The 26365-nt window shown below is 51.7% G+C and overlaps 1 protein-coding gene across 1 annotated transcript; it reads left to right on the forward strand.

Annotated features, from left to right (window-relative positions):
- Positions 1-1895: 1895 nt before the first annotated feature.
- Positions 1896-14814, forward strand: Arid5a (AT-rich interaction domain 5A). Its single transcript, XM_032900918.1, has 7 exons — positions 1896-1954; positions 9972-10090; positions 10931-11051; positions 11339-11391; positions 11805-11902; positions 12248-12413; positions 12752-14814. Exons 1-7 carry the CDS (start codon positions 1951-1953, stop codon positions 13961-13963), a joined length of 1773 nt encoding a protein of 590 aa, XP_032756809.1. The 5' UTR covers positions 1896-1950; the 3' UTR covers positions 13964-14814.
- Positions 14815-26365: the final 11551 nt, after the last annotated feature.

Below are 26365 nucleotides of genomic sequence, written 5' to 3' on the forward strand. Positions count from 1 at the left end.
GAAGGGTGATGGAGAAAGGTGGCTATGAACTGGTTGAGAAGTATGTAGAACAGAAGCTTGAACAACTGGAGTGTTGGTGTTTTTAGGAAGGCAAAGGGAGGTATCATTCCTCGGCAGGATTTATTAGCTGTTGTAAATTACTTTCTGTTGCAAATAGTTGCCTCAGGAGACAATTAAATTTAGATCATATTGTTCTCGGGTTGCCCCAGACAGGTGTTGACTTGCTGAGGCTTTGCACAAACAGCGCTGCCTAAGAGTGCGCTCTCCTGCCCATGGTAGGGTCCTCCTATCCAAAGGTAGGATTAGCTGTGGCTTTGGAAGTAGTGAGTGCTTCACTGATGGATGCACCCAGTCCAGGAGGTAGTGGATGGTCTATCCCATGACGCCGAAGGCAGGGCGCAGATCTCCATCCCTAGCCTGGCACTGTGGCTAGTCCAACCAATCCTTACCAAATGAATACAGTGGAACCAGAAGCCTGTGAGGTTGCCAAGTGGTAGCTCTTGGTAGATAGCATCTCTGTCAGAGTCTTGGATCTCTTGGGGATGGACTGCGGTTTGTATTCTTGGATGTGGGAGGCGCTGTGGTAATCATTCTTCGGGCCATTATTCTGAGCAGTTAATAAATATCGACAACAATGTGCCTGTTACCAGACCGGCAAGCACCGGTTATTACAATTATCCCCAAGCTCAGTGTTGCCTGCTCCAGGCTGAGCGTACTGATCTGCTATTCCAGAGCGAATGGATAAAGCCCAGAAGGTCAGAATCACCAAACGCAGACCGTCCATTTGTTCAGTGTGAAGGGAGCACTAAAATGTCGGGGGTCTGGGGGTGACTGTGGAGCCCTCCTCATCTGTGCCCCAATTCTAAGGTTGAGCTCTACCCTACCACCTACCAGTAATAGGAGCTAAGTAATCTCCCAGGCCTGTTTTGCTCTGTATAATGAAGATAACGATTGTGTGAAATGCAGAACTGGGGGGCTGGGGAGATGGCTCAATGGTTAAGTCACTAACTGCTCTTCCAGGGGTCCTGAGTTCAAATCCCAGCAACCACATGGTGGCCCACAACTATCTGTAATGGGATCTGATAATGTAATGAGATCTTCTGGTGTGTCTGAAGACAGCTACAGTGTACTTATATGTAATAAATAAAGAAATCTTTAAAAAAAAATTACAGAACTGTATGAGTATTATAGTTAATCAACAGAATCTGGTTCCGGGAATACCAAATACATACTAGGAACAGAGTTCAAGTCCAAGCCTTTCAGCTAATAGGGCTTTCTGCCTTTAAACCTCAAGTTTCAGCTTCATCTTCTATAACCCACACAAGGTCCAAATGACTGCTCTGCCTCACCTTGTCTCCACTCACCTTCAACTTGTTCACTTCCTCTTTGCACGGTTCAGCTTGTGGCTGTCACTCAGTCTACATGATATATGTGGACACAGGCACTTCGGGAAGGCCTAGGGAATTAGGTCTGGGTCACGGACTTTATAGATTGGCCCCTGGTAGGCTAACAGTATTCACATCTCTATGTGAAGCTGAAAAGAATGGACCACTTCAGGTAAAAGTCAGAAACACTTTTATTTAACCCCACCCAGTTTTTGACACACTACAGAGAGCGGGCAGTTTTTCTAAGATTCTAGTTTTGCCTCTGGGGAAACCAACAGACACAGGAGAGCCACGATTCTTGAGTGTCCTACATCAGCCCCTAGCTGGAAAGTGGACGTACACTACACCTCCCAGACGTCCTCGGGCTTAAGGGGCGGAGCCCTCCCCGCCCTAGAAAAAGGATCCATCAATGGAAGCTCAGAGCGCGGCGGGGGCGGGCCCAGGGGTGGGTCCTGGGGAGAGGAGACGGTGGAGCGGCGCAGCGAGCCAGTCGCGCTGAGAGCGCTGGGACTGGACGGCTGTGCGCATCGAGGGTCCGGACGGCGACGCACGCTCTCGCTGGGCAATGGGTAAGCGGCTGGCGGGCAGCGCCGGGGTCGGAGGGTTGGGGTCCCGGAGCGATCGTGGCCCTCGGGGCAACCCGAGTGTCTGCGTGCTCTCTTCTCGTGGAAACTCGGGGCGGCCAGGGGCTTCCCAGGCGTTTATCTCGAAACTCTCCTCTCGGGCTCTGGACTGAAATTCACTGAGCCGCCCACACTTCCTGCTGCGGTTTCAATCTCGAGCTGCTCTGGGCCCATTTGTTGTGACAGCTGTCAGCAGCAGCTTCTCGGCCGCGGGCCCCTCCCTGCCCCGTGCCAGCCCAGCGCTTCTCAGAAGCCGAGGCGCCCGGGCCGCGCGCAGCGCTTCCCACTGCGGTCCCGATTCCTGAAAGTGACTGCGCGGGTTTTGAAGAAATTGCTCAATGCGCTTTGAAGAATCAACGGTTCCTCTTTTCTGCCGAGGGACATGCTTGTGGTTTGACGGTCACAAGCTTCAGATCCCCTGCTCCTCTCTTCTCTTTTCCTTTTCTTTCTGTTTCTTTTTTCTTTCCAATCCCCTGTAGGAAAGAGGCTCTCTTTTTACCCGTCTGGTCCTCTGAGTTTCCCTCTCTTCCCTTGGGTCTCTTCAAAGGGACAGAATAGTGGCCCTGGACAGGGGGTGTTTAGTGGAGGGAGGGCAGAAGCTTAGACTGCCGGAGTGCGAACAAGTTTGGCTTTGCTCTCCTTGCGAACTGGGGGCACAACCTTGCAACCGCATCTGGGACCCTCCGCACTGCCCAGGCGTTGCCCCCTGACTGGGCTCACACCCCATACAGGCACAGTGGGGCCAACTCTGGGCTGGGAAGGCCTCAAATTCATCCCAAGTTTTGCCGATCGGGCCAGCATCCCCTAGTTTGCCGAGTCTTATTTCAGAGGAGTGTAACAGGTGCTCTTTGCCCCGCCCCGCGGGCACTGTTGGGAATTGATGTAAATCTAGGGATCTCAGAGCCTAAAGAGGATGGATGCCTGGGAAGGGAAGGGGAGGTGTTATCTAGAGGGTCTGGTCTCCACAGCAGTTAGAGTCCTAACTGACTGCTTGACCTAGAACTTGAAGTGACAGAGGCAGAATGGGCCTTAGGATTATATACTCCATCCCCATCTTTTATTACAGAGAAACTGAGGCATAGAGATGGGTTCAGGTCTGACAGTGAGTGAGGACCAGGCTTCAAAGACTCCTTGCCCTTTCTCTTCTTTCTGGTAGCCTTCTGCTGCCCTGAGTGGGAAGCTGAATGGTCTAGATTCCCCCTTGACCAGGTTAGCAGGCACTGTGCTAGGGTGAGGAGAGGAGGAGAAAGGAAAAGTGAGGTCCGAAATTTCCCTGTGTAGGGGTTCTAGTCTCCTGTTGAGTCACCCTCTGCAACTTGTTTCTGCATAGGTGGGGTGGGAAAACCGGAAATGATCCATATAGAGAGCTCTGTCTTCACCAGACATACGGACAGAGGGTGGGGCCGTGAAGACTCAGCCCTTCCAGGATTAGGATCTCTTGGGCTATCTCAGGGCAGTGGGAGTCTGGCATCTTAAACCTGGTACCCCTATACTCCCCTCTGCCTTTCTGTACCCCCAAGGGCTCTCAGCTTGTCTCTAGCCACTAACAGAGCTTGGCAGAAGTGCTGAGAGTGGGCTGTGGCCAGTTCTGTGCCCTGGATCCGCAGACTCCTGTCTAGCTGTCCTTAAGGCTGGCTCTTGGCAGGACATCCCCCCCCCCAAAAAAAAAAAGCCAAACTGCCTATTGGAGCAAGCCCAAGGAGGAGAATGCCAGGCAGCCGGCTTCTGGGCCATGAAGTGGACTGACCGCTTCAAAGGCTGTCTTTGTTTCCTCTCCAGAGCTTGAGCTAAGAGAAACTTAAGCCAACAACCTCAGGCGAGGGGGCGGGACTGTGTCTACTGGTTGTTATTGAGGTTGCTGTTGCCGTTATTGTTGTAATTGACTGCTGTTCCCAGCCAGTGAGTTTTCATGAAAGGAAGTGTCACTTCCTTCCCATCACAAGAAGGGTGACTGGGGTAAGCAAAGGAGGGAGAGGGAGGGAAAGTGGTAGCCACACCTTGTGAGGCAGTTTGAAGGGAGTGAGCCTTGAACCCTGTCCGAGCCCCCGGGATTCTGAGATCAGGTACACGCTTCCACATGCTTAGGTCAGTCTTTTCAGGAGCACCCTAGGAAGATCAGATACATGGCGACAGGCAGGTGTCGGGGAGGTGATTTGGAGGGCGAAGCATCGTTTCTTGCTCTCTTCTGCTTAGAACCCTGGCTACTGAGCCCAGCACACCCATCTCACAGATGAGGGGAGAGAGCTTTAAAACAGCGTAAGATGTTAAAACGGTGGAGGTGATAAAAGATGCACCCAACATGGCATGGCAGGGCACGCCTCCAGTCCCAACACTAGGGAATCATACATTCAAGGCCAGCCTGGGCTACACAGAGAGACCCTGTCCTAAGCAAACAACTAAAGACAAGCAAAGACAGCAAGCACCCCCGCGTGGTACCAGAGCCCTCTCTCCCCACTGTGTCCAGCGCAGTTTCATCTGAGCTCTGCTCATTGACTGGGGGGGGGGTATGGGGCAGGCTTACAGGCCCTCTTGATATCCCAGCAGCCATCCCTCTGCCTCAGTGACTCCACTGCAGGGTAACCCTCACTATTTTCATCTTCCCCCTTTCACCCAGAGCCATTGTCTACCCAGACAGCAGTTAGCATTTCTTCAGAGAATCTCAGGAGTGTCTAACACCTTTTCCTTCCTTAAAGGTTATATATAAGGTGACAGCCTGTATTGCAAGGTGATGGGGCCCTGGGAGACGCCAAGGCCAGACCCATTGATTCACACCATAGACCTTCTTCTTTCTGCCCCTTCCTATTCCTGGTTGGCTCTGTTGTTCACACTGACCTATTCTTTTTTTTTTTTTTTAAATAAGATTTATTTGTTTGTTTGTTTGTTTATTATATAAGTACACTGTAGCTGTACTTCAGACACACCAGAAGAGGGCATCCGATCCCACTACAGATGGTTGTGAGCCACCATGTGGTTGCTGGGATTTGAACTCAGGACCTCTGGAAGAGCAGAGTGCTCCTAACACTGAACCATCTCTCCAGCCCTGTCCTATTCTTATTAGCAAAGGAATGGGGCTGTACAGATCCACTCAGGCAGTGTGGGGAAGTTTATCCATTCCGAGCTTAGTGCTGTGGCCAAGGTCTCCCTCCCCTATTTAAGCTCTAGATGTGAGGGTTCGGGCTTTTGGCACCGTCAGACTTTTGTAGTTTGGAATCTCAGCTTTGCCGCTGGGAAGCTGTGTGACCCTGAGACAGGTTGTCTGACTTCTCTGAACCTCGGGCGTGACATCCGTAAGGCCTGTACAGATGTTCAGCCCCAGGTAGCGCAGGAGAGATGGGCTTCAGTGGAGCCATAGCTGACGCAGAACGGAAATAAGGGATGGCTTGAAAACACCAGCCCTGGCAAGCTCGGAGAGGGAGACTGCAACCCGGCCCTTAGTGCTATAGTTTAGAGTCTACAGGCCTGAGCTGCCTCTTTCCCAGCCTTGGGGTTGACCCACAAGGGGCTGGGGCAACCCTCCTGCTGAACCTGCACCCGCCTTCCTGTGGCCTAGGAAGGGACTCTGTCAAAGTGCTGTCTCAGCTTCACTGGGTCCTTGTATGGAGAGCAGAGTAGGAAGCTCAGGGAACTGGGACCTGGAGTCCACTGTGGCACAGAAGGAGCAGACCAGGGATAAAGCTGTTTCTCAATTTAAGTGCATTTCGACCAAAACAATTTTTTTTCTTTATTCCTTTAGAACAGTGGTTATTAACTTTCCTAAGGTTGCAACCCTTCGATACAAACAGCTCCTCGTGTCGTGGTGACCCCACCCCCAGCCACAAAATCATTTTGTTGCCACTTCATAACTGCCATGAGTCATAATGTAAAATACCCGATACTCAGGATATCTGGTCTGCCACCCCTGTGAAAGGGGTCGGGACCCACAGGTTGAGAACCACCACTTTAGAGACCGTGCCTGTGTCAGCCACAGAGAAGTGTGTTGAAGGGAGGCCTGACCTCTGTGTGGTGAACTCTTTCATCAAGCTCCAAAAGTTAAAACTGCATGTGCACACCACGCCCTAGCATAGGACAGACTAGAAAGTCTAGGGACGACCCAGGCATGCTTCTGTCATGTGTGAGATTGTGGAGAAAGCAGCCCTTCATTGGCCATAGGGGTATCACTAGGTCAGCACTGGGAACCATTGGAGCAGCAGAGGAGAACATAGGTAGACTCACACCTCACACCTCACACCTCACACCTGCAGACAGTCTGCACAAGACTTCAACCCCCATTATCATGATTGTTTCATGGAAGGTAGCTTTCTCCTGCCTTACAGGTGGGGTGATCCTGAGAGACAGGGTCACCAGTGCCACCAGCGCCTTCTCACCCCTTGTAGAACCCAAGGTGGGACCCGGCCTCGACTCCATGCTTGGGCCTTGTAGCAGGAGGTACAGGAACCAGGTAGGCTGGGACGCAGTCTCAGTCTACGGTTGTGGGCTTCATAGCAGAACCTTTCCGACAGATGATTTACCTGGAACCCGCATCTATAAATGATCAGAGAAATGAGGGGTTAGGACTGCCAGAGACAGGACTAAGGGTACCCTGCCCCCTCATCTAAAGCTGCAGAAGTGGAACCCAGGAGGTCCTGCCAGGGCAGAGAGAGTGATAGCGTGGCCAGAAAAGAACGGACACCAAGTTCATTTGGGGACTCAGGACACCGTGATAGGTTACTTCCCTTTGTGGATCAAGGCGGGAGCTCTGGCGCCTTTTCCATCTGGGGCCAAACAGCTTGGATTGGTGGCTTCCTTTCCAGGTAACCCGAGTGCCCTACTCCAGGAGATTTTCCCTGAGCAGGTTCATATCCCAGATGAACCGGGCATCCATCCCGTGTAGAGATCACCAAACTGGTGGTGTCCACCTGCAGCCCACTGGGAGCCCTGGGAACATCAGATTCTGATGAATCCTCACTCAGGCCATATACATCAGTCTTAAAGTACATGACAACCCGGGGGGTTGTCATGGCCCAGCTGTCTCAGTTTTTGAGATCCGGGGGCCATGACATGCCAGATCTTTATGTCACCCTAAGGGATAGATGGGAGGCAGGAGCGTGAGGAGGCCCAGGCCAGAGCAAGAGGTGCTTCTGGTTGTCCGACCTGTGAGCCACCCAGAAATAGCAAAGGACCCCCAAGACCTTTTCTCCCCTGTCATGGAAGTAAAGTCTGAGACGTGGAGTTTCGGAAAACGTGGTAGGAGAGAGAAGACACTTGTCAGTCCCTAGGGTTTCTGGAGACTGACCATGTCAGTAGCTCTCTGAGAGGGTATCCAAGTCACTTTACACACGGGCAGGAGTTAGGATGAGCATCTCTGTGAGTGTATTCGGCCATTTTATGAGGACTTCGCCAGTGGCAACAATAACCCCAGCAAGTCATTGAACCAGTGGTCAAACCGGCTTTGTCTTGAGTTCTGGTGTCCTAGGGAGAGGCTGAGCCTCTTGACCTGTCTGGCCTCAGTTTTCCTCTCTTTAAAGGGAGTCCCTCCTGGGACTAAATGAGGGAAAGTACCTGCAAAGTCACAGCCCCAGCAACAGGGACTGGTACAACGTGAGCAGACACCGGCATGGATGACTGTACTTGTGTGAACTGTCAAAGGGAGAGCCTTCCAGGAGCTAAGCATCCTAACGCTGGGTCTTCTGGGTCACTTGGCTGTGGGACCAGTGTCCTCAAGAAGGTTCCTTTTTTTTTTTTTTTTCTTTCTCCTGCTTCTTCTCCTTCTCCTTCTTCTCCTCCTGCTTCTCCTTCTCCTCGTCCTCCTTTGTTTATGGAGACATGGTTTCCCTGTGTAGGCCCTAGTTGTCCTTAGGACTGGGAGATCTGCCTGCCTCTGCCTCCCAGGTGATGGATTAAAGGTATGTGCCTAGGCTGATAGGAACATGGGAGATTCTTTTGCCCTTCCTGACAGGAAAATCTTTCAGCTTCCTTCGACAAGGGTTCTCTGAGCTGGATCAAACCAAGAGTTGGTCCCATTGTACCAGATTAACCAAAGAAAAGGGAAAGTTGTCAGACAGGGTGTGATGGCCCTGCCTTCTAGGAACTGAGTTGGATAAAACAGATCAAAGCAGTAGCCCTGGCCTGGAGGACTGAGGGCTGCCCCTGTGGCCACTTTCAGGCCTTGGGCCGGCACAACTCTGGAGCTCTGGATTCCAGCCATTGACCTGGTCTGCAGAGCGAGTTCTGGGACACCCAACCCTTTAATTGGACATGGTATCATGTTGCATGTAGTTTCTATACCTCCCTTTAAACTCAGGGCAGACTGAGCTGCCAGCCCTCACCCAGGAGCCACCTCGGATCCGCAGATGAAACACACACACACATTAGCTTATTTTTAACGGCTGGACTCTAAGCCTTCCTCGACTAGCACACCCTTCTTTTCACTCCCAGCTCAACACCCTAAATCTGCCCTCAACTTAGTTGTGTCTCTAATCTCCTGCCTGCTACCCTAGGTCCAGTCTAGGTCAATGGTCACCCTACCCGCCTGAGACCTCACATGGCTATTGGCTCTTTCCCCCTCTGAAGCATGGCAAATCTTTTCTCCTTTCCTGCATCTGCTAGCCCACCTGCAGGGAACCTGGAAGCCCTGCCTCTTCCGCCCAGCCAGTAGCCAGTAGCATCGTAATTGATCAATCAAGAGCCAATTGGAGAACAGGACTTTCAGGGTTCACATGCAGATTTCTGATCAGAGCATCAGAACCACCCCATACAGTATCATATAATGCCTGTCACCCCATCCTTCAGAAGGCAGAGACAGGAGGATTGCTCTATGTTTTAGGCCAGCCAGGGCTACACAGTGAGACATTACCTTAATTAATTAAATAATTAATTAAAAATTTTGGTCCAAATCTGATGGCAACTTGCCTCATCACCTGATATAGATAGATAGATAGATAGATAGATAGATAGATAGAGATAGATATGTATATGTGTATATGTGTGTGTGTGTGTGTGTGTGTGTGTGTGTGTGTGTGTGTGTATTGCGGTGGCCAATCTGTGTCGCTTTTGCAACCTCCTGCCCAGGCCACAGCTTTCACTACACAGTGGCACATGTGGCTTCCCCCCGGGTCATCATCACAAGCCAGGAACCTCTATCATTCCTTTATCTAGCAGCTGTCTTGACCAGGGGCCCGGGGACTCATGGGTGTTGGCAGTTTGCAGTTCAGTCATGATGGACAGGACAAGGAAGGACACAGGAGTGCTGGAGTTAGCTGGGGCTAGCCAAGGCTACCCAGAGGGAGGGATTACGTCTGCTTTGAACGGCCATCAAGAACCTTGTTATTGAGGGCCTAAGAGCAGTAGGGTGACATCAAGGATGAAGCCTTGATGTCATTCAGCCGAGCGACTCTAGTGCTTTCTCCCTGAACTTGGGCAGATTTGAGGGAGAGAGAGAGAGAGAGAGAGAGAGAGAGAGAGAGAGAGACCCCAATCCTACCCAGACTCCTCTGGTTTGATCCTGGACAGTAATGAGGAGGCTGAGGGTTTCCTGCAGAGACGTAGGGGAGTGATTAAAATGGAGGTAAGAATAGAGAATGGAGAGATGGCTCAGCGGTTAAGAGCACTGACTGCTCTTCCAGAGGTCCTGAGTTCGATTCCCAGCAACCACATGGTGGCTCACAACCATGTAATGAGATCTGATGCCCTCTTCTGGTGTGTGTGAAGACAGCTACAGTGTACTCATATAAATAAATAAATAAATCTTAAAAAAAAAAAAAAAGAATAGAGAATGGCTGATAGTCCGGGGTGAGGCAGTGTGTCTGTGCAAGCGTGCATGCGTGCACATGTGTGCTGCTTAGAGGAACAGCTCAGTGTGGCACTGACCAGCACAGAGCACTCACCCCTTCCCTGGCTGATGTGAAGGACCATCCCTCAGCCCCCACCGCACAGTCCCTCCTACCCACATCTCACCTGCCTCTCCTCTTCTGTTCCCCTTTCCCAGCAGCACCTTCGGCCAAGGAGAAAGCGGAGCAATCAGAGGAAGGTGACCTCCAGGAGCCCCCTGTGTCCCCCAAGCCTCAAGATGAGCAGAGCAAGAGCCAGAGCCCCATCCAGCTTGAGGTGAGTTGGACAAATCCTGGGACCTCTTCCCACTGGGCCCAGCCTCCAGGGAACCTGAGACACCCCAAGCTCGGAGAGGGAGACAGGTGTCTACCTCATGCGGCAGGGCTGCCTGGGGCCCCACATTGGAAGGTGCAGGATATGGGTGCTAGGCAAGGCAGGACCTCACCCGGAGTTGTAGCGGAACTCTGATAATCTAACAACCTGGACTCAGTCACGAAATGGACGAACATACGTCTGAGGCACTAAAACGTATTCCCACCCGTTGGTCAAACTGATAGCGGGAAGCTACAGGCTATAGGCCGCTTGGTACCAGGAAACATTGAGTGCCTTTGAGCATTTAGAACTTTGGTTTCTTGGGGCAGGGTATCTCTGTGTAGCCCTGGCTGTCCTGGAATTCTCTCCGTAGATCAGTCTGGCCTTAAACTCACACAGATCTGCCTGCTTCTGCCTCCTGAGTGCTGGGATTAAAGGTGTGCGCCACCACTGCCTGGTGTGCATTTGGCTTTTACCATACGGTTTAAGGGACACTGACCCTGCCTTCTGAGAGCTGAGTTGGATAAAACAGATCATAGCAAGATATAAAAGTGGCCCTGGCCTGGAGGACTGAGGGCTGGCCCTGTGGCCACTTCCAGGACTCTGGAGCTCTGGATTCCAGCCATTGACATGCATCTGGGCGTTAAGTCTGGGTTGCAGTCGTGTGACCCGGGACAGTAGGCTCGGAGCTCCCAGTTAGCCCACAGTCGGGACCTAGGCACTTAGTCCTTCGCACAGCCGTGGTTTTCCAGTGTCCAGCTGCCCATCAATGGGGCCCATCCATGCCTCCTGCTCTCTCCCTAGGACTCCCCTAAGGCAGGTGGGGAGCAGGAGGAAGAACAGGCCTTCCTGGTCAGCCTCTACAAGTTCATGAAGGAGCGACACACGCCCATCGAGAGGGTGCCCCATCTTGGCTTCAAGCAGAGTGCGTCCCAGGGGGAAAGGGTGCAGGGGGGTAGATATAGGGGGCAGCCAGGGGATCCCCCCGGGCAAGACAGCAGGCAAGGCACCTCTGCTCCAGGTGACCCTGGATGCCACCAGCCTATAGGGGTTGCCTATGAGGACAGTGCCTCCCTGAAGGCAAGGGGTGGAGTTGGGAGTTGGGTTCCCATCCTCCTGGCCATCTGCCAGCCTGCCCCCTGTATAACAGCGGTCCTGCCTGGGAGTGTGGGGTTGTAGAGCCTGACAGTCTGCCTTGCCTTTTCCCTGCAGTTAACCTGTGGAAGATCTACAAGGCAGTGGAGAAGCTGGGGGCCTATGAGCTGGTAAGGAAGACTCTCAAGTCCCTTCCTGAGCTCCAGCCTCAGCCATAGCCCTAGCAGGAGCAGGATGGTTGGCAGGGCTGTCCTTGCCTGCAGACTGGAGGAAGATCAGAACACCCAGGCCCTGCCTGTGTGCTGTGGGATGAGGGACTGTGCACTTTGCATCTCTAAGCAGGTTTCCTCCTATCCCCATCTGTTCCACCCTCCACTGCTCCGAAACCTGCTTTGCCCAGCAGTCAGGCAGCCCCTGGGAGGGAGAGCTGGCGGGTACCAACAGCCTTCTCTAGCATCCTGCCCACAGCTGGAGAAAGAACCCCCCAAATTCAGCTCTCATCCTCTCCCTGCGAGGGGAGCCTGGAGCTAAGAGGGTTCTATGGCCAGAGGGTACTCAATGGCCCATCTTTGGTGTCTTACAGGTGACAGGCCGCCGCCTCTGGAAGAACGTGTATGATGAACTTGGGGGTAGCCCGGGCAGCACCAGTGCGGCTACATGCACACGCCGCCACTATGAGAGGTACGCGTTCCCTTAGAATGCTGTACAGCGAGGTCTTCCCCATTCCAGGGGCTTGGCAGGCGTGTGCTGGGAATGGGGTACAAAAGTAGTATTGAGACAGATGTGCTATTTGTGTCCAGAAAAGGGGCGGAGTATATGCACTTGTGTCCTTGTCAGGGTTGGGATCTGCAGCAAGACAAGGAAGAGCTGTAGTGTACGTGTGCACTGGCAGGAAGGAGCAGAAAGCTTTGAAGACAGCAGGGGTTCTGGTGGCGAGGAGCCAGAGGGGCTATGGGGACGCCCATCAGAGGCCAGCTGCGATGAGCAACAGCTAGGCTTCTGGTGGACACACTGGCTCCTCCCCAGGCTGGTCCTCCCATATGTGCGGCACCTGAAGGGAGAGGACGACAAACCACTGCCCCCTACCAAGCCCAGGAAGCAATACAAGATGGCCAAGGAGCTGAGGGGAGACGATGGGGCCACTGAGAAGCTGAAGAAGGCCAAGGATTCAGAGGAGAGACAGGCAGACCAGGTAAGCTGAGCATGCTAAGGCTGCTTTTACAGCTCCCTTGCCTGCTCTGGCCATGGCTGCTGACTCCTGCTTGAAACACCAGGAACCTGCAGCGAGGTCGGGAGCTAATGAACTTTGGGCTCTCTGAAGGCCAGCTGACACTACTCAGAGGACCCTGTGCTGCCGTTGCAGAGTAGAGAGTAGTAGGCTCCATCTGCTCAGGATGGGGCACCGTGGAAAACTTCTGACCTTGCAAGGGCTAAGAGATGCTGCTGGGTACTCTCCGAGGGCATCCACGTCTCCAGGTCAAGTGCATGATCTTGTACCCAACCCTCAGACAAGCCTTTTTCTTCTTCCAGACCACACCAGAAAAGACCAAATCAGATGCCCCTGGCCAGACACAGCTTCCCAGACAAGGATCCTCAAGGGATAGCACGGAACAGCTGGGCCCAGTATCTGGGTCTTCTCCACCGTTCCTGGGTGCTAATAGCTGTCCTGAGGCCTACAAGCGGCTTTTGGCGAGCTTCTACTGCAAAGGGGCGCATGGTATCATGTCACCACTGGCCAAAAAGAAACTCCTGGCTCAGGTCAGCAAGGCAGAGGCCTTGCAGTGCCGAGAAGAGGGCTGTCGCCACGGAGCAAGGAGCCCCAACAAGGACCTTCAAGAAAGTCCCCAGAACCCAAGAGGGCTGGCTGAGAACTCTGAACACCAACTAACCCCCCCAGAAGGATTGCGGGCCCCTGGAGGCAGCACCAGTGTGGAGGCACAGGTGGGCCCCTGCCCTACAGCCCCCACGTTCTTAGGCCGTTTTCATGCGTACCCCACCGAGGTGCTAAAGCCTATCAGCCAGCACCCCAGGGACTTCTTCTCCGGCCTTAAAGACAGGGTGCTGTTGGGACCACCTGGTAAAGAGGAAGGGCTGACGGCCAAAGAGTCCCAGCTGGTATGGGGTGGGGATGCCAACCGCCCCTCTGCATTCCACAAAGGCGGCACAAGGAAAAGAAGTTTCTACCCCAAGCCCAAAGCCTGCTGGGTGTCCCCCATGGCTAAGGTCCCTGCTGAGAGTCCCGGAGCCCCACTCCCCCATCCCAGGAGCCCAGGTCTTAGCAAGAAGCGCGGCTTGGAAGAAGAAGGATACACTCATGGTGGCAAGAAACTGAAGGCGGTGTCTCCCTTTCTGAAGGAGGTGGATGCCAAGGAGAGTGAGGGCAAGCCTGCAGCCCCTGGCTTGGCTGTATCCTGTCTACTGGGCCCAGCCCTGGGGCCCACTCCTCCAGAGTCCTACAGGGGCACCATGCTGCAGTGTCCTCTGAACTTCACCAGTAGCGCAGACCCTCTGAAGGGCCAGGCCTCACTGCCCTTCAGCCCCCTGGTCATCCCTACTTTCCCAGCCCATCTCCTGGCTACAACAGGCCCCTCGCCTATGGCTACCAGTCTGATGCATTTCCCTCCCACGCCCTATGACACTGTCCTTCGCAACAGACTGGGTCCAGCTTCATCTGCCTGGCACGTGCCGCCCGTCACAACCTATGCGGCACCCCACTTCTTCCACCTCAACACCAAACTGTAGAGCCTGAGTCTATCCTGCTATGCCTCGGAGATGGGGCCTCAGATGGGCAGGTGCTGCTGCGCGTCTCAGGCCAGACTAGCCTCCCCGAGTCTGACTCCTTCGCACAGACAGGAGGAGGCAGTGGGCTTGTCTGAATGAAGCAGGCTGTGCCCAAAGCCCAGGGACCAAGTTGTGGTAAGATCATGAAAGTACCTGAGCTGGTGTTCTCTTTCCACAGAGGCCAAGAGGACTGAGAGGCTGGGGAGCTAAATTATCAGCTCAAGGCATCCAGGTTGGCCATGAAAGACCCAATAAAAAGACACTGGTGTGATTGCACTCAGCCCAAGGGTGTACAGCATTGGACGTTTGCAAGGGGAGGGGAGGCAGGAGCGAGCGTGTAGGCGTGGCCATCAGTGTGGGAGCAAAGATGAAACAAAGCCACTCTGGCCTGGATGCTGCCACCCCACTGGAGGGCAGGGCCAGAGCCAAACCCGGCCTCTGTGCACAGACGAACAGCCGAGATTCCTTCTGCTCCAGCCTCAGGGCACCCGACTGTTGAGGTTGCCGTGGTGCAAAGCCCAGAGCACACTGGTGACCTGTGAGACAAATGGGAGGGGCTGTGTCATTGCAACCCTCTGAGCTGAGCCAGTCCCAGAAGGCCTTGAGTCTTTCAGTGAAGGGCTTGCTCTGAGAGGACCTTGCTGTGTTGTTCATGTTAATCTGGGACCCCTGACCTAAAGAAATCCAACTATGGCCTTCTCAGTAGCAGAAGCTACAGGTGTGGACCTCTGTACCCGTGAAGAGGGGATTTGTGGGTGCTCGTATAAAACCCAAGTGAGTCTGTCCTATTGGTGGGCAGACCTGTGAGCCCAGCTGCCTAGTGTTCCCAGTCAGTGACCCGCCACGTCCACACCTATTTTCCTGTTCCACATACTGGACTCGGGGTGAGGGGTAGAGGGAACCCATCTCTACCTGTGAATCTCTTAACAAGTCGCAGTGATATTTAACTGTGGTTGCTCCAGGAGCCCACACAGAAACCCCGTGGCTTGGCATCCACAGCTACCTTAGATATGGCTTGCTCTGCCAGTCCCAAGGAGACAGTACAGTTTCACACCATTCCTGGAAAGGCAGGGCCACCATGGCCCAGAGATGCCAGGATGCCAGTGAACCAAGTCAACAGATGATTACTGACCTACATCATGGGAACTCACCCTCTCCCTGACCCCAGGCCATGGGTAGGAGGGCAAGGTTTTGTGGTCCCCTTAGTTCACAGGATGCATAGCCAAGGCCAGCAACAGGAAGTGTCATTGAGGATGTCTGACTCTGGGAAACGGTGGCCAGGAAGGCAGCTGCCTGTGGAAGGGAGCTGGGACACAGGTGTCCTCCAGGACCAGGTAGCCAGAGGGTGGAAGTCCCACTGATGCATCTTGCAACTCCCCACCTTCCGTCTAGAGATACCAGGGTTCCAGTCTGAGTATGCAGATTAACAGCCCTGAGCTCCTGACAACCCCTCTACACCCATGTGTTAGCCTGTCTCTGAGCTTCTACAGCCCCATGAGGAAATGCCCTGGGTGTTGGGCTGCACACTGTGGAGTCAGGTCCCAGGATAGACAGAGGGTAACTTTGTGTCTGGAGGGATCTCCTTCATCTACAAAGTAACACTAGTCCGAGCCTGCTCAATGATGGCATGTGGCGGACAGCCTGGAACAGGAGATCGCTCCAAGCTTCAGGAGCAGAGCCCTCTGCTGGTTCATCAGGAGAATGCATGGCTGGGAGGGGAGGGTGTGTGGGTTTCTGGGCCGGACTCTCTACCTCTGCTTCAGCAAAGATTCTAGAAATGAATGCAAATCAGGCTTCCTGGGAAACCTAGGGACATTGCACCCATGTGCCAATTTCACACAATCCTGCTTCCTTCTGTGAATGAGGAAACCGAGCTCAGAGGCGACTCCAAACGCCATGGTGGCTGACAGCAGGTGCACACACCTTCCCGTGTTCACTTGTGTCCCTGACAGGTTGCCCCAGAGGACCCACAGGACCTCAGAGCTCTGGGCTTCTGTGTCCAGGGCATAACTTATTGTCAGAGTCTACTTCCAAATCATTTGTGACATTTGTGCTAATGGTGGGAGGAGGCAGAGGCCACCCTGGTATTTGTGCAGACCCAACCCCTGCCCGTGATTCCAGCTCATCCCTGGAAACAGCTTAAGTGTGACGAGTTGGCTATTCAGCAGGAAATACCTCGTTTGCCTTGGGTGTAAAAGCGTGCTGCCCCTTTAACTGCCTTAGGTGGCGTTGGTATACATTACACCGGCATCTCCCACACGAGGCAACTATCACCACCGCAGTTACTTGCTTGGTTTGGTTTTTCAAGACAGGGTTTCTCTATGCAGCCCTGGCTGCCCTGGAATTTACTCTGTAGACCAGACTTGTCTCTAATTAATAGAGATCCACCTGCCTCTGCCTCTACTTGGATTAAAGACGTGGGCCACCATGCCCAGAGGCCACCTCACCCAGCAACCACCAGAGTATTAAATAGAATGGCTGACAATGTTCCTTTGAAGACCTGGAGAATGGCTACTGGAGGAACAGGGCAGCAAGCCTTTGAGTGAGGGGGGAGAGAGAGAGAGAGAGAGAGAGAGAGAGAGAGAGAGAGAGAGAGAGAGAGAGAGAGAGAGAGGCCAGTAGCCAGGGGGTCTGTGGGGCAGGGACAGAGGAAGCCAGAGGTGACTCAGGCTGTATTTGGAGCCTTCTAGTCCAAGGGGCAGTTGGGCTTTTATGTGAAATAAAAGAAAGATGGAAGGGTGTCCTGCCTCCCAGATTTGTTTGCTTTGTGGTCCTAAGGATGGAACCGAGGGCATTTCGCATGCTCAGCAAGCACTGGTCACTCTCTGCGTCCCAGCCCTGGCCTCTGGCAAGTGGCGGGTCTGGACGCTCGGGACTAGGACGGAGCAGGGAGCCTAACCTTGGAGACGACATCTGGACACAGGTTTGGAGAAGTTTCGGACGTAACTGCCCAGCATCTCTGTTTCTGCTGTAAGCAGGATGAGTGTGGGGGCTGGGCTTGGAGAAGGGGAACTAACCAGTGATCTCACAGTAGAGTAAGGCTGTCCGCCGGCACAGTTAGGGCTCTGAGGCATCCAGAAAGCTAGGAGGCTGGCTGGATGCAGTCTTAAGACAGCTAAGCCCCACTCCAGAAGGAGCTGAGGAGGCTGCAGGGAAGGGCATCAATAGAGGACCAGGGACTGAAGCAAGGGTGCGGGGAGGTAGGGACAGGTGGAAAGACCTCCAGACGTAAGATCTCAGTGTGCTGTGGGGACGTGATGGGGTAGGTGTGCACATGAGAGGCTCGGCTGAAATCAGCAGTTACTGGTGGCTGGGTGAGCTAGAGCAAGAAGGAGCCGTCAAAAGATCAGGCACGGGGCACTTTGAAACACGACAGATAAGGGCAGCGGGCCTGCTGGGTGGGCACAGGAGAGAAGGACACGAGGCCTCGGCAAAAACACAGCACAGGAGGCAGGAAGCGAAGGCTGGCTCCCACATGAAGTTGCTGGCTGGACAGAGGCTTAGACTGGCAGAGTGGACAGTAGAGAACGCCAAAGGCAAGTTGAAAACTCCCATGGCTTTAAAGGGATTTAAATCAAGAGCAGAGGCTGCCTGGCATGTTTAGATGTGTTTGTTTGCTTTCTAGTGTGCTGGATGGAACTCAGAGAGCCTTGGGAATGCTAGGCGAATATTCTACCCCTGAGCTACATCACTACCCTTTGGTATTAAAAAAAAAAAAAAAAAAGGGGGTTGGGGATTTAGCTCAGCGGTAGAGCACTTGCCTAGCAAGCGCAAGGCCCTGGGTTCGGTCCCCAGCTCCGAAAAAAGAAAAAAAAAAGAATTAACAATATTTAACACTTCGAGATTCCCTTCAGTAGCCAGCATCTCTGGCCACAGAAGATGGCCTTCTGAATCAGGACTGGGGGAACCCATTTATCTCCCATAGTCCTTTAGCATCTCTTGTCTCCAACCCTTAGGGAGCCTGTCCTAGCCAACTGCCCTGGTCCCCACCGCTCAAGTCTTGACGCTACTCAGACACTAGGTGGCAGCTGCTGTTCTTCACGGTTACAGACCAATTCCCTTAGCTAAGGATTCTAAGAATGTGGCTGCGCTGCTATTCAAAGGCCTTCTGGGAAGGAGTGCAGAGCAACCGCTGATCTGGCAGGGCCAGCAAGGTGGCAAATGTGAGTGCAAACTCCCAAGACTTGGACCTCACTCGCTGGGCCGTTCCTGCACACTCATGTGTATGAGGGTGACAGCCGGCTACCTATGGGTTCTCTGTCCTCTTTGTGATGCAGAATGGAATCTAGAGACTGCTAAAGAGCAGGTGAACACACTCTGGTCCTCCCAGGGGGCAGCCCAGTCTCCTGGAAGCCACCTGGCCCTGGCTGTGAGGCTCCCCCAAGGAGGAAAGACTCTGGCACACAAGGAGACCCAAGTTAGTGTCTTGAAAGAGGAGCTACCTCCTGCCCTTACATTTCCTGAGGCTCTTTCCTACCTCTAGGGCTCTTGACTTCCTGCTTAGGCCCTGGGGTGGAAAGGAAAGGCCAAGAAACTGGAAGCCAAATAGACTCTGACCTATACTTCCCCACAGCCAGTGTGCCAGGGGCATTCTCGGGTCCTTTCCTTGCAAGCAATAGAAATGAAGGCCAATGTAGGTAAGAGAACTCCAGAGTGGCTCAAAGTGTGAGGGAAAGCCACACCCAGGGGCTCAGTGTGTGTCCTTTATTAGTCGCTTTTCTGATCATCATAACCAAATAACTTCAGAAGTAACCTGGGGGAGGGGAGATTTTGTTGTTGTCTTAGTGAGGGTTTTACTGCTGTGAACAGATACCATGACCAAGGCAAGTCGTGTAAGGACAACATTTCATTTGGGCTGGCTTACAACCAGTTCAGAAATTCAGTCCATTATCATCAAGGTGGGAACATGGAGGCATTCAGGCAGGCATGGTGCAGGAGAAGCTGAGAGTTCTACATCTTCATCCTGAAGGCTGCTAGCACAAGACTGACTTCCAGGCAGCTAGGATGAGGGTCTTAAGGACCACACCCACAATGACACACCCACTCCAACAAGGCCACACCCACCCCAACAAGGCCACACCCTCTAATGGTGCCACTCCCTGGGCCGAGCTTACACACAAACCATCACAGTTGTTGTTGTCCATATTATCAAAGGCTTTATTTAGCCCATGGCCACTGGGTGGCAGAACTACAAGGCACTGGAAGTTCTTTGTAGACAACTGGGAGGAGGGGAGAGAGGGGGAGAGGAGAGGGAGAGGGAGAGAGCACACAAACCAGACATTACCCTTCAAAGGCATGCCCCAATGAGCTACCCCTGCAGCTGTGTACCACTTAGGGGTACTGCTGTGTGGAAGGTAGAGGCACAGTTCCTTACCCAGAGGTGGCCATGGACATCTAATGACAATCTGTATTCTCTGATATTTGCTGGTATCTTGGGCTGCATCGAAGTAGTGATATGTGTGTGCTCCAGAGTGTCTCCTGTCAGCCAATGTTCCCTGAGCTTTTGTCTAGTCAGGGGTTAGATCACGAGCAGCAGGCCACGGCTGGGCTCTGCCTCCCACCTTCTCGTGGGTTTCAGCTCTGGGTGACTTGTTAGAAGAGAAGCTGACTCTGGGTTTCGAGCTACCTATGCTAAGACTCAGAGAAAGTGTGCCACGTGGATCAGAGTACCGTGTGACACTAGGTGCACCCTGTGTCCTGGGACCTCTCTGTCTCTCATCTGTAGTTTGGAAGTGAGTCATTTAACCTCAAGAGTCAGGGTATTTAGAGAAAGCCCTTCGTAAACTTAAGTTCTGATGAATGTGAGTCACCACTTCCCTTGCTAGCTTGGCCATGCCTTGTCCTGTCCTTTACCTAACCATTTTGAAAGCCGTGCATGTATTCTGACCGCTACACTTTACCTTGCCTTCTGAGTCAGTGACTCTGACTTCGGGATAGTGTCTGGGTCAAGAATGGTAAGCCAACTTTTGTGGTCGTCTGCAGCTCTGGATTGACTCACTGCGAAAGTGATGCAATTGATTAGTAATGTCTGCTAAGGCCCTAGGAAGGGGAGTGGAGGTTCACCTGCCACATCCGTACCATTGTCTGGTGGCTGTCTGATGCAAGTGCCTGACCTCACTGCCACATCTCAGCCTGGCTTTGGTGGTTTCCCTCCCACAGGAATGAAGACCAGGGAAGTAGCACTTGCTTGCACTGGGAGCCCAGTCAAGAAAGGCTGGCTTGGATATGGCTTGCCCATGAGCTCGGATGCCTGGGTAGTAATCAGGAACCTCTAGGGGAAAGCTGGTCAAAAGAGGTCTGAGGAGATGGCTCAGCAGGATTACAGACTTGCTTCCAAGTCTGACGGATTGAGTTTGATCCCCTGGATTCACATGGTAGGACAGAAAAAACTACCGGATGTTGTCTCCTGACCCCCATGTGTGCCACAGCATGCATGTACCCCTCCAAACAAACGAACAAATGTAATTGAAAATGGGGGGCTGAGAGGGGACAAGCAAAGGAGGCGAACAGAGAAGGAATGGTTCTTTCAGCAGTAACTAGGTGAAGAAGGAGAGGTGGGGCTTCCCAGTCACTGTGCATTTGCTATGGGGCTGATGGCCTTGGATGTAACCCTTGGGGACAAGTTAAAATAAGCATGCCACATCTAGCTCTGTTCAGCTCGCTGCCCTTAAAGGTGGCCCACAACTCTGCACTGTTCCCAAATAAAAACTCCAGTGTCTGCTTGGAAGCTTCGTCCTTCCTCGGGCTTCTGGGGCCCCACTCCCCATAACATCATGCTCTGAGATTCCTCCCTGGGTTGGGTTCTGGGGTGTCCCCCACTGGACTTCTGGCAGTCACGCCCCTCTCAGTTCTGGAGACATATGCCATTCCATCTGCCTGAAAACCATTCTCTCCTCTACCTGTGCTCTTCCCCCTCCTCATCCGGAAGCCTCCTCTTCCAGGAACCCTAGCTTCATCTCAGGTGCTCTCAAAGCATCTACTGTTTCCCCATCTTACATTTCCCCATCTGTATCCCTGCCCCGCCCCGCCCTGGCCCACCCTGACTTTGTTCTTAGAGGCACTCCATGTTTGTGTTCACCTTCAACTCCTGATTAGACCACCACCCCCCTCAACAGCCCCATACAACAGGGGTTCTATGTTCACCCAAAGTATTATGGTACAAGTGTCCATGGGCGTGCATCACAAACACCGGCGTGGAAATTGCAGCTTTGGAAGTTCCCAGAGGACTCTTTGATGTGCAGGACCCAAAAAGGCTTAGAAGAATGGTGACCCGGAAGAGCAACTCTTTTTCACCACTGACTTGGACAGCCCCAGCCCCAGCCCCTAGCTCTGGGAGAGAGCCCACCTGGGACTCTTCCTGCAAAAATATGGGGCCTGTCCCATTCCATGCCCATCTCTGCACACACAGAGGGACAAAGCAGGCATTTCTTCTATTCCGGGAACCTTTTCTCCCCTTTAGGACCAGATCCATGGTTTTCCTACTTGTTAAAGTAGAAAAATGAGATTTGGGATTTGTAGACCATCATTTTAAGTGTGTGTGTGTGTGTGTGTGTGTGTGTGTGTGTGTGTGTGTGTGCACTTACATGTGGAGTGTAGGCACACACAGGTCCTGGGACAAGTGGGGATCAGAGGACAATCTCAGGGTCAGTCTTTGCCTTCCATCCTGTGTGAGGTAGGGTCTCTTGTATTGTTTCCTGCTGCCTTTGGTTAGCTGCAAGCTTCTGGGAATTCTGTCTCCACGTCCCATTGCTGTAGGAACTCTGGGATTTAGGCTCCTGCTGTGGTCAACTCTGTAGGCCTTTGTACTGACAGCCCCGTAAGTCCTCTCTGGCATTGCACACTGGGCCTCCTTTACTGCTCATCTCCGTTGTTTGAGCGTTTTGGGGGCTGTCCAGGACTATGCTCTTTGTTTCAACAAGGGTATCTGAAGTTGTCGTAACCATGTACCAGTGCGAGGTGAGGTGAGAGACAACCAGAAGGGCCAGGTGCTCCAGAGCACTCATTCGTGGATAGCAGGAAACATGCAAGTCAAGAAGCCATGTAGGGAGAATTCTAAATGGGTCCTCTGCTTATAGCTATTGACCACAGCTAAGAGAAATGGCCACAAAGTGTTATAACAAGGGCTGGAGAGAGGGCTCATTCGTTAAAGCACTGACTGCTCATCCAGAGGTCCTGAGTTCAATTCTCAGCAACCACATGGTGGCTCACGACCATCTGTAATGAGATCTGGTGCCCTCTTGTGGTGTGTCTGAAGGGAGCGACAGTGTACCCACATACATAAAAAAAATATATTAAAAAAATCGTTAAAAAAGTATTATAACAACTAGAGTATATACTGGACTCAAAAAAGAGGCAGCCTCATCATGGGTCATTAAATGATTATACTGTCTTGCAAACAGAACTGCATCGCATTGTCAAAGACCAGGGAAATGGTGTGTTCAGTCTCTTCTCTCATTTGTACAATCAAGAGGCACGTCGTGATAGTAATAAAATAGAGACTTACAGAGAAAGAAAGGACGCACACCCAGACCCTCTGTCTGAAGTGGTCCTCTCACTCTCTGCAGTTGAATCCAATAAAGACTTCAAACGGATCTTTAACTTGTGTTTTGTCTATTTGCGTGTAAGAGTGTACGTCACATGTGTGCCTGGTGTCTGCAAGAGGCCAGAAGAGGACATCATATTCCCGGGGACAGGAGTTAGAGATGGTTTTGAGTCACCATGTGCATGCTAGGAATTGAACACAGGGTTCTCTGATAACCGCTGAGCCATCGGTCTAGCCCCGAGACTTCAGACAGGTTTAAGGTGCATCTTGATGTAGCCCTGTCAGCTTCTAACAGTCCTGTTCTGCCAGACCCAAGAGTATTCCTTTTTTGAAGACCTATGAGCTATTAATGGAACCGCTTAGCGTCTACTTCTCACTCTTGGAGTGTTCTGCTGGTAGAATGTAGATGCTTTGCTCTCCAGGATCTAAAATGCCTTCTTTTGCATTCTACTGGCAAGCAAAGGACAATTACGTTTTGCAGGGGGATGGATACATTTGCAAGTAAAAACAACCAGCCAGGCAGTGGCAGTCCATACCTTTAATCCCAGCATGTGGAGGCAGACCAATTTCTAGTTTGAGGCCAGCCTGGTCTACAAAGCAAGTTTCCATACAGCCAGAGAAAATACAGAGAAACCCTGTCTCAAAAAAGAAAATTAACCAACCAAACATTACTCTTCAATATTACAAAGCAGATTTCCCCAGGGCCGTAAAAGCTTGTTCACCGTCTTTGAGGAAATGCTGTTAAGAGATCTGAGAATGTTACTAACATGGAGCCCAGTTCTTTTTTTTTTTTTTTTTTTTTTTTTTTTTTTTTTTATTTTTTTTTTTTTATTAACTTGAGTATTTCTTATGTACATTTTGAGTGTTATTCCTTTCCCGGTTTCCAGGCAAACATCCCTTCCCTCCCCCCTTCCTTATGGGTGTTCCCCTCCCACCCTACCCCCATTGCCGCCCCTCCCCGACAGTCTAGTTCACTGGGGGTTCAGTCTTAGCAGGACCCAGGGCTTCCCCTTCCACTGGTGCTCTTACTAGGATATTCATTGCTACCTATGAGGTCAGAGTCCAGGGTCAGTCCATGTATAGTCTTTAGGTAGTGAGCCCAGTTCTTAGAATAACTATTTCCTCTACTTTGCTCCCGACCACACCTCTGTTTAAGGCCGACCTGAGCCACAGTAACAAGACCTTCTCTCAAAAAATGAAAATGAAATCAGATTATTGGGTCAGTGATGCCACCTGCAAGAACTTATTGTTGAATGTGATGGAGTTGCTCAGTGACTTCACTAAGAGCTCACAGGTCTCGAAGAGGACAGTGCTCTTGGTAGATTGCTGTCTGGACCCATGGAGTTGAATTACGGGTAGAAAACTACATAGCAAAACAAAACAAAACAAAACAAAACAAAACAGTTAGTCATGTCTTATTAAATCCGCTTTGTAGCCAAGGATGAGCCTCCTGCCTCCAGCCACAGGGTACCGGTGTACAGCACCATGACAAGTTTTATTTGGTGCTGGGGGTCAAACCCATGGCTTTGTGCATGCTTGGCAAACACTGTCAACTGGGATACATCTGCAGTCTTTCCTGCTCATTTTAATGATGTGTGCACGTGCGTTTGCTGCGGGGAGTGACCATTAGAAGAGGCACGTCTGTGTACAGTGCTAGTGACGCCAACTGTCCAGCAACTGGACATTGTGGGTGAAGAAACAAAGCACCATCAATAGCTCTGGTGGCTTCTGGTGTAACTCTGCTTACTAGAGATGTGACAGTGTTCGCCTGTTAAAAAGCAGTACAGTATTACTGACTACAATTCTTCAGTTTTAAAGCTGCTTGGTTGTGGGGTTGGGGATTTAGCTCAGCGGAAGAGTGCTTGCCTAGCGAGCGCAAGGCCCTGGGTTCGGTCCCCAGCTCCGAAAAAAAGAAAAAAAGAAGAAAAAAAAAAAAAAAGCTGCTTGGTTGTAACTTCTTTTGAAGGGAAGGGCTCTTTGGGAATTGAATTTAGAGCTTTGTGCATGTCACATAGGCTCTATAACGTGAGCTACACCCTCAGTACTTTTGTAAATTTTGTGACAGGGTCTTACTATGGCTTTGAACTTGCGATGCTCCTGCCTGAGTGCTGGGAGTATAGGTATGTGTTACCTATCCTTTTATATGATATTTAACTCCTTAGAGCTATTCATCTATTTATGGTCATTTCAAAGGATTTTGTTGTCCATGTGCTGCCTTTTCTTGAGACGACTGTCTCCTTAATGTCTAAGGGCAAGATGAAACCCAACGCTTCCAATGAAAACTATAGACATAAACAAGGCTCCAGCTGTCGCCCCCTCTGTGGTCAGCCTGGACACACACACACCTGAGAACCGACTACAGCGCCACACACCCATTCCAGGTGCAGTGATGTCAGTGAGGGTGGAGGATGAGGGGATCTGCCCAAGCCCGGAGTTAACAAGGCCACAAAGCTCCTCATGGTGTTAGAGGGACACTGTGAGGACAACCATGACCACTTTCCTATTCCAGGCAGGCTAGCATCTGCAGCCCTGCTGGGGAGCCAAAATTCCTCCTGCACCGGAAGTAAAGAGGAGCCTCCGCCCCATGTGAGGGTCCAGGAAAGCCAGGCATCGGTACAGGTACGAGCCCTCCACCCACCCTGGGCAGTCACCTTCAGGGCAGAGTCAGACAAAGGCTGAGGAGACACAATGTCTAAACCAGACCTAGGGTTTCAGAAGTTTCATTCAAAACCACCCTAAGAGCGAAACAGGAACAGATGAAGAAAAATTCTCAGCATGAACAAGAGGACAGCTAACATGCCAACACTGAGATCACACACACACACACACACACACACACACACACACACACACACACACACACATCAAAATCAAAATAGATTCATAATAGGCAGGATGGCACACAAAGCCAGAAGACAGCACAGAGAGACCTATCTCAGAAATTAACAAAAAAAAAAAAAAAAAAGAAAGAAAGAAAAAAATGGAATCACTCGTGCCAGCCTTCCAAAAGTAACTAGAGTTTGGGCTTGTATGTAGGCTGCCTGACACCATCTAGACATACACAGTTATCACGTTGGCTGCCTCCGGTACTTCTTCCAGGCACAGCGTATTTCCAGAATTTTCATTCCCAAAGGATGTTGAAGAATTTGTTGCTGATTGACCTTTAGAAGCATGGCTACATGAAGCTCTCCGAACAGAAGAGGAACAGTGAACAGAGTCCCAGAGCATCAGCAGGAAAGACTCAGGGAGAGGTGAAAATTGGATTAACCACGACACTTTTTTGATTCAAATTATCTCTGACTGAAAACTCCCCCAAGTCCTGCCTGGCGAGGCCCTGAAAGTTCAGACGTCTGTACTGGGAGTGGGAGGAGGGGCCCATCGTGGAGTCTGAGTACAGTGTGGTATGGCACGGGGCTGTGGCAGAAAGCCTTGGCTGGACTTTCAGCACCATAAAACAAGTCAGAGCATATGATGTAACACCTCAGGGTACACATCAGAAAGGCTGTATAAGGAGATACAATCAGAGACACTATAGTTCAATCAAAACTGCATTGTAAAAAAAAAAAAAAAATTCAAGCAACCCACACTGGCAGGAGAAAAGAAAAGAAACAGTACAACAGAAAACAGGAACTAAAGGGCCGACGAGAGTCCTGACATATCTGTAATTATGTGTAACGGGAATAGTCTGCAGCCACCAATTGAAAGACCGTCAGAGGGAAAATCACATGCTGAACGCAGTCAGTCCACTAGACATTCACGTCTCATATAATCATATCGGTAAATTTAAACAGAGAGGGGCCGAGTGCACCTCGGTGTGTGTA

Source organism: Rattus rattus, chromosome 4 (assembly GCF_011064425.1).
Source record: "Rattus rattus isolate New Zealand chromosome 4, Rrattus_CSIRO_v1, whole genome shotgun sequence".
Classification (NCBI taxonomy): Eukaryota; Metazoa; Chordata; class Mammalia; order Rodentia; family Muridae; genus Rattus; species Rattus rattus.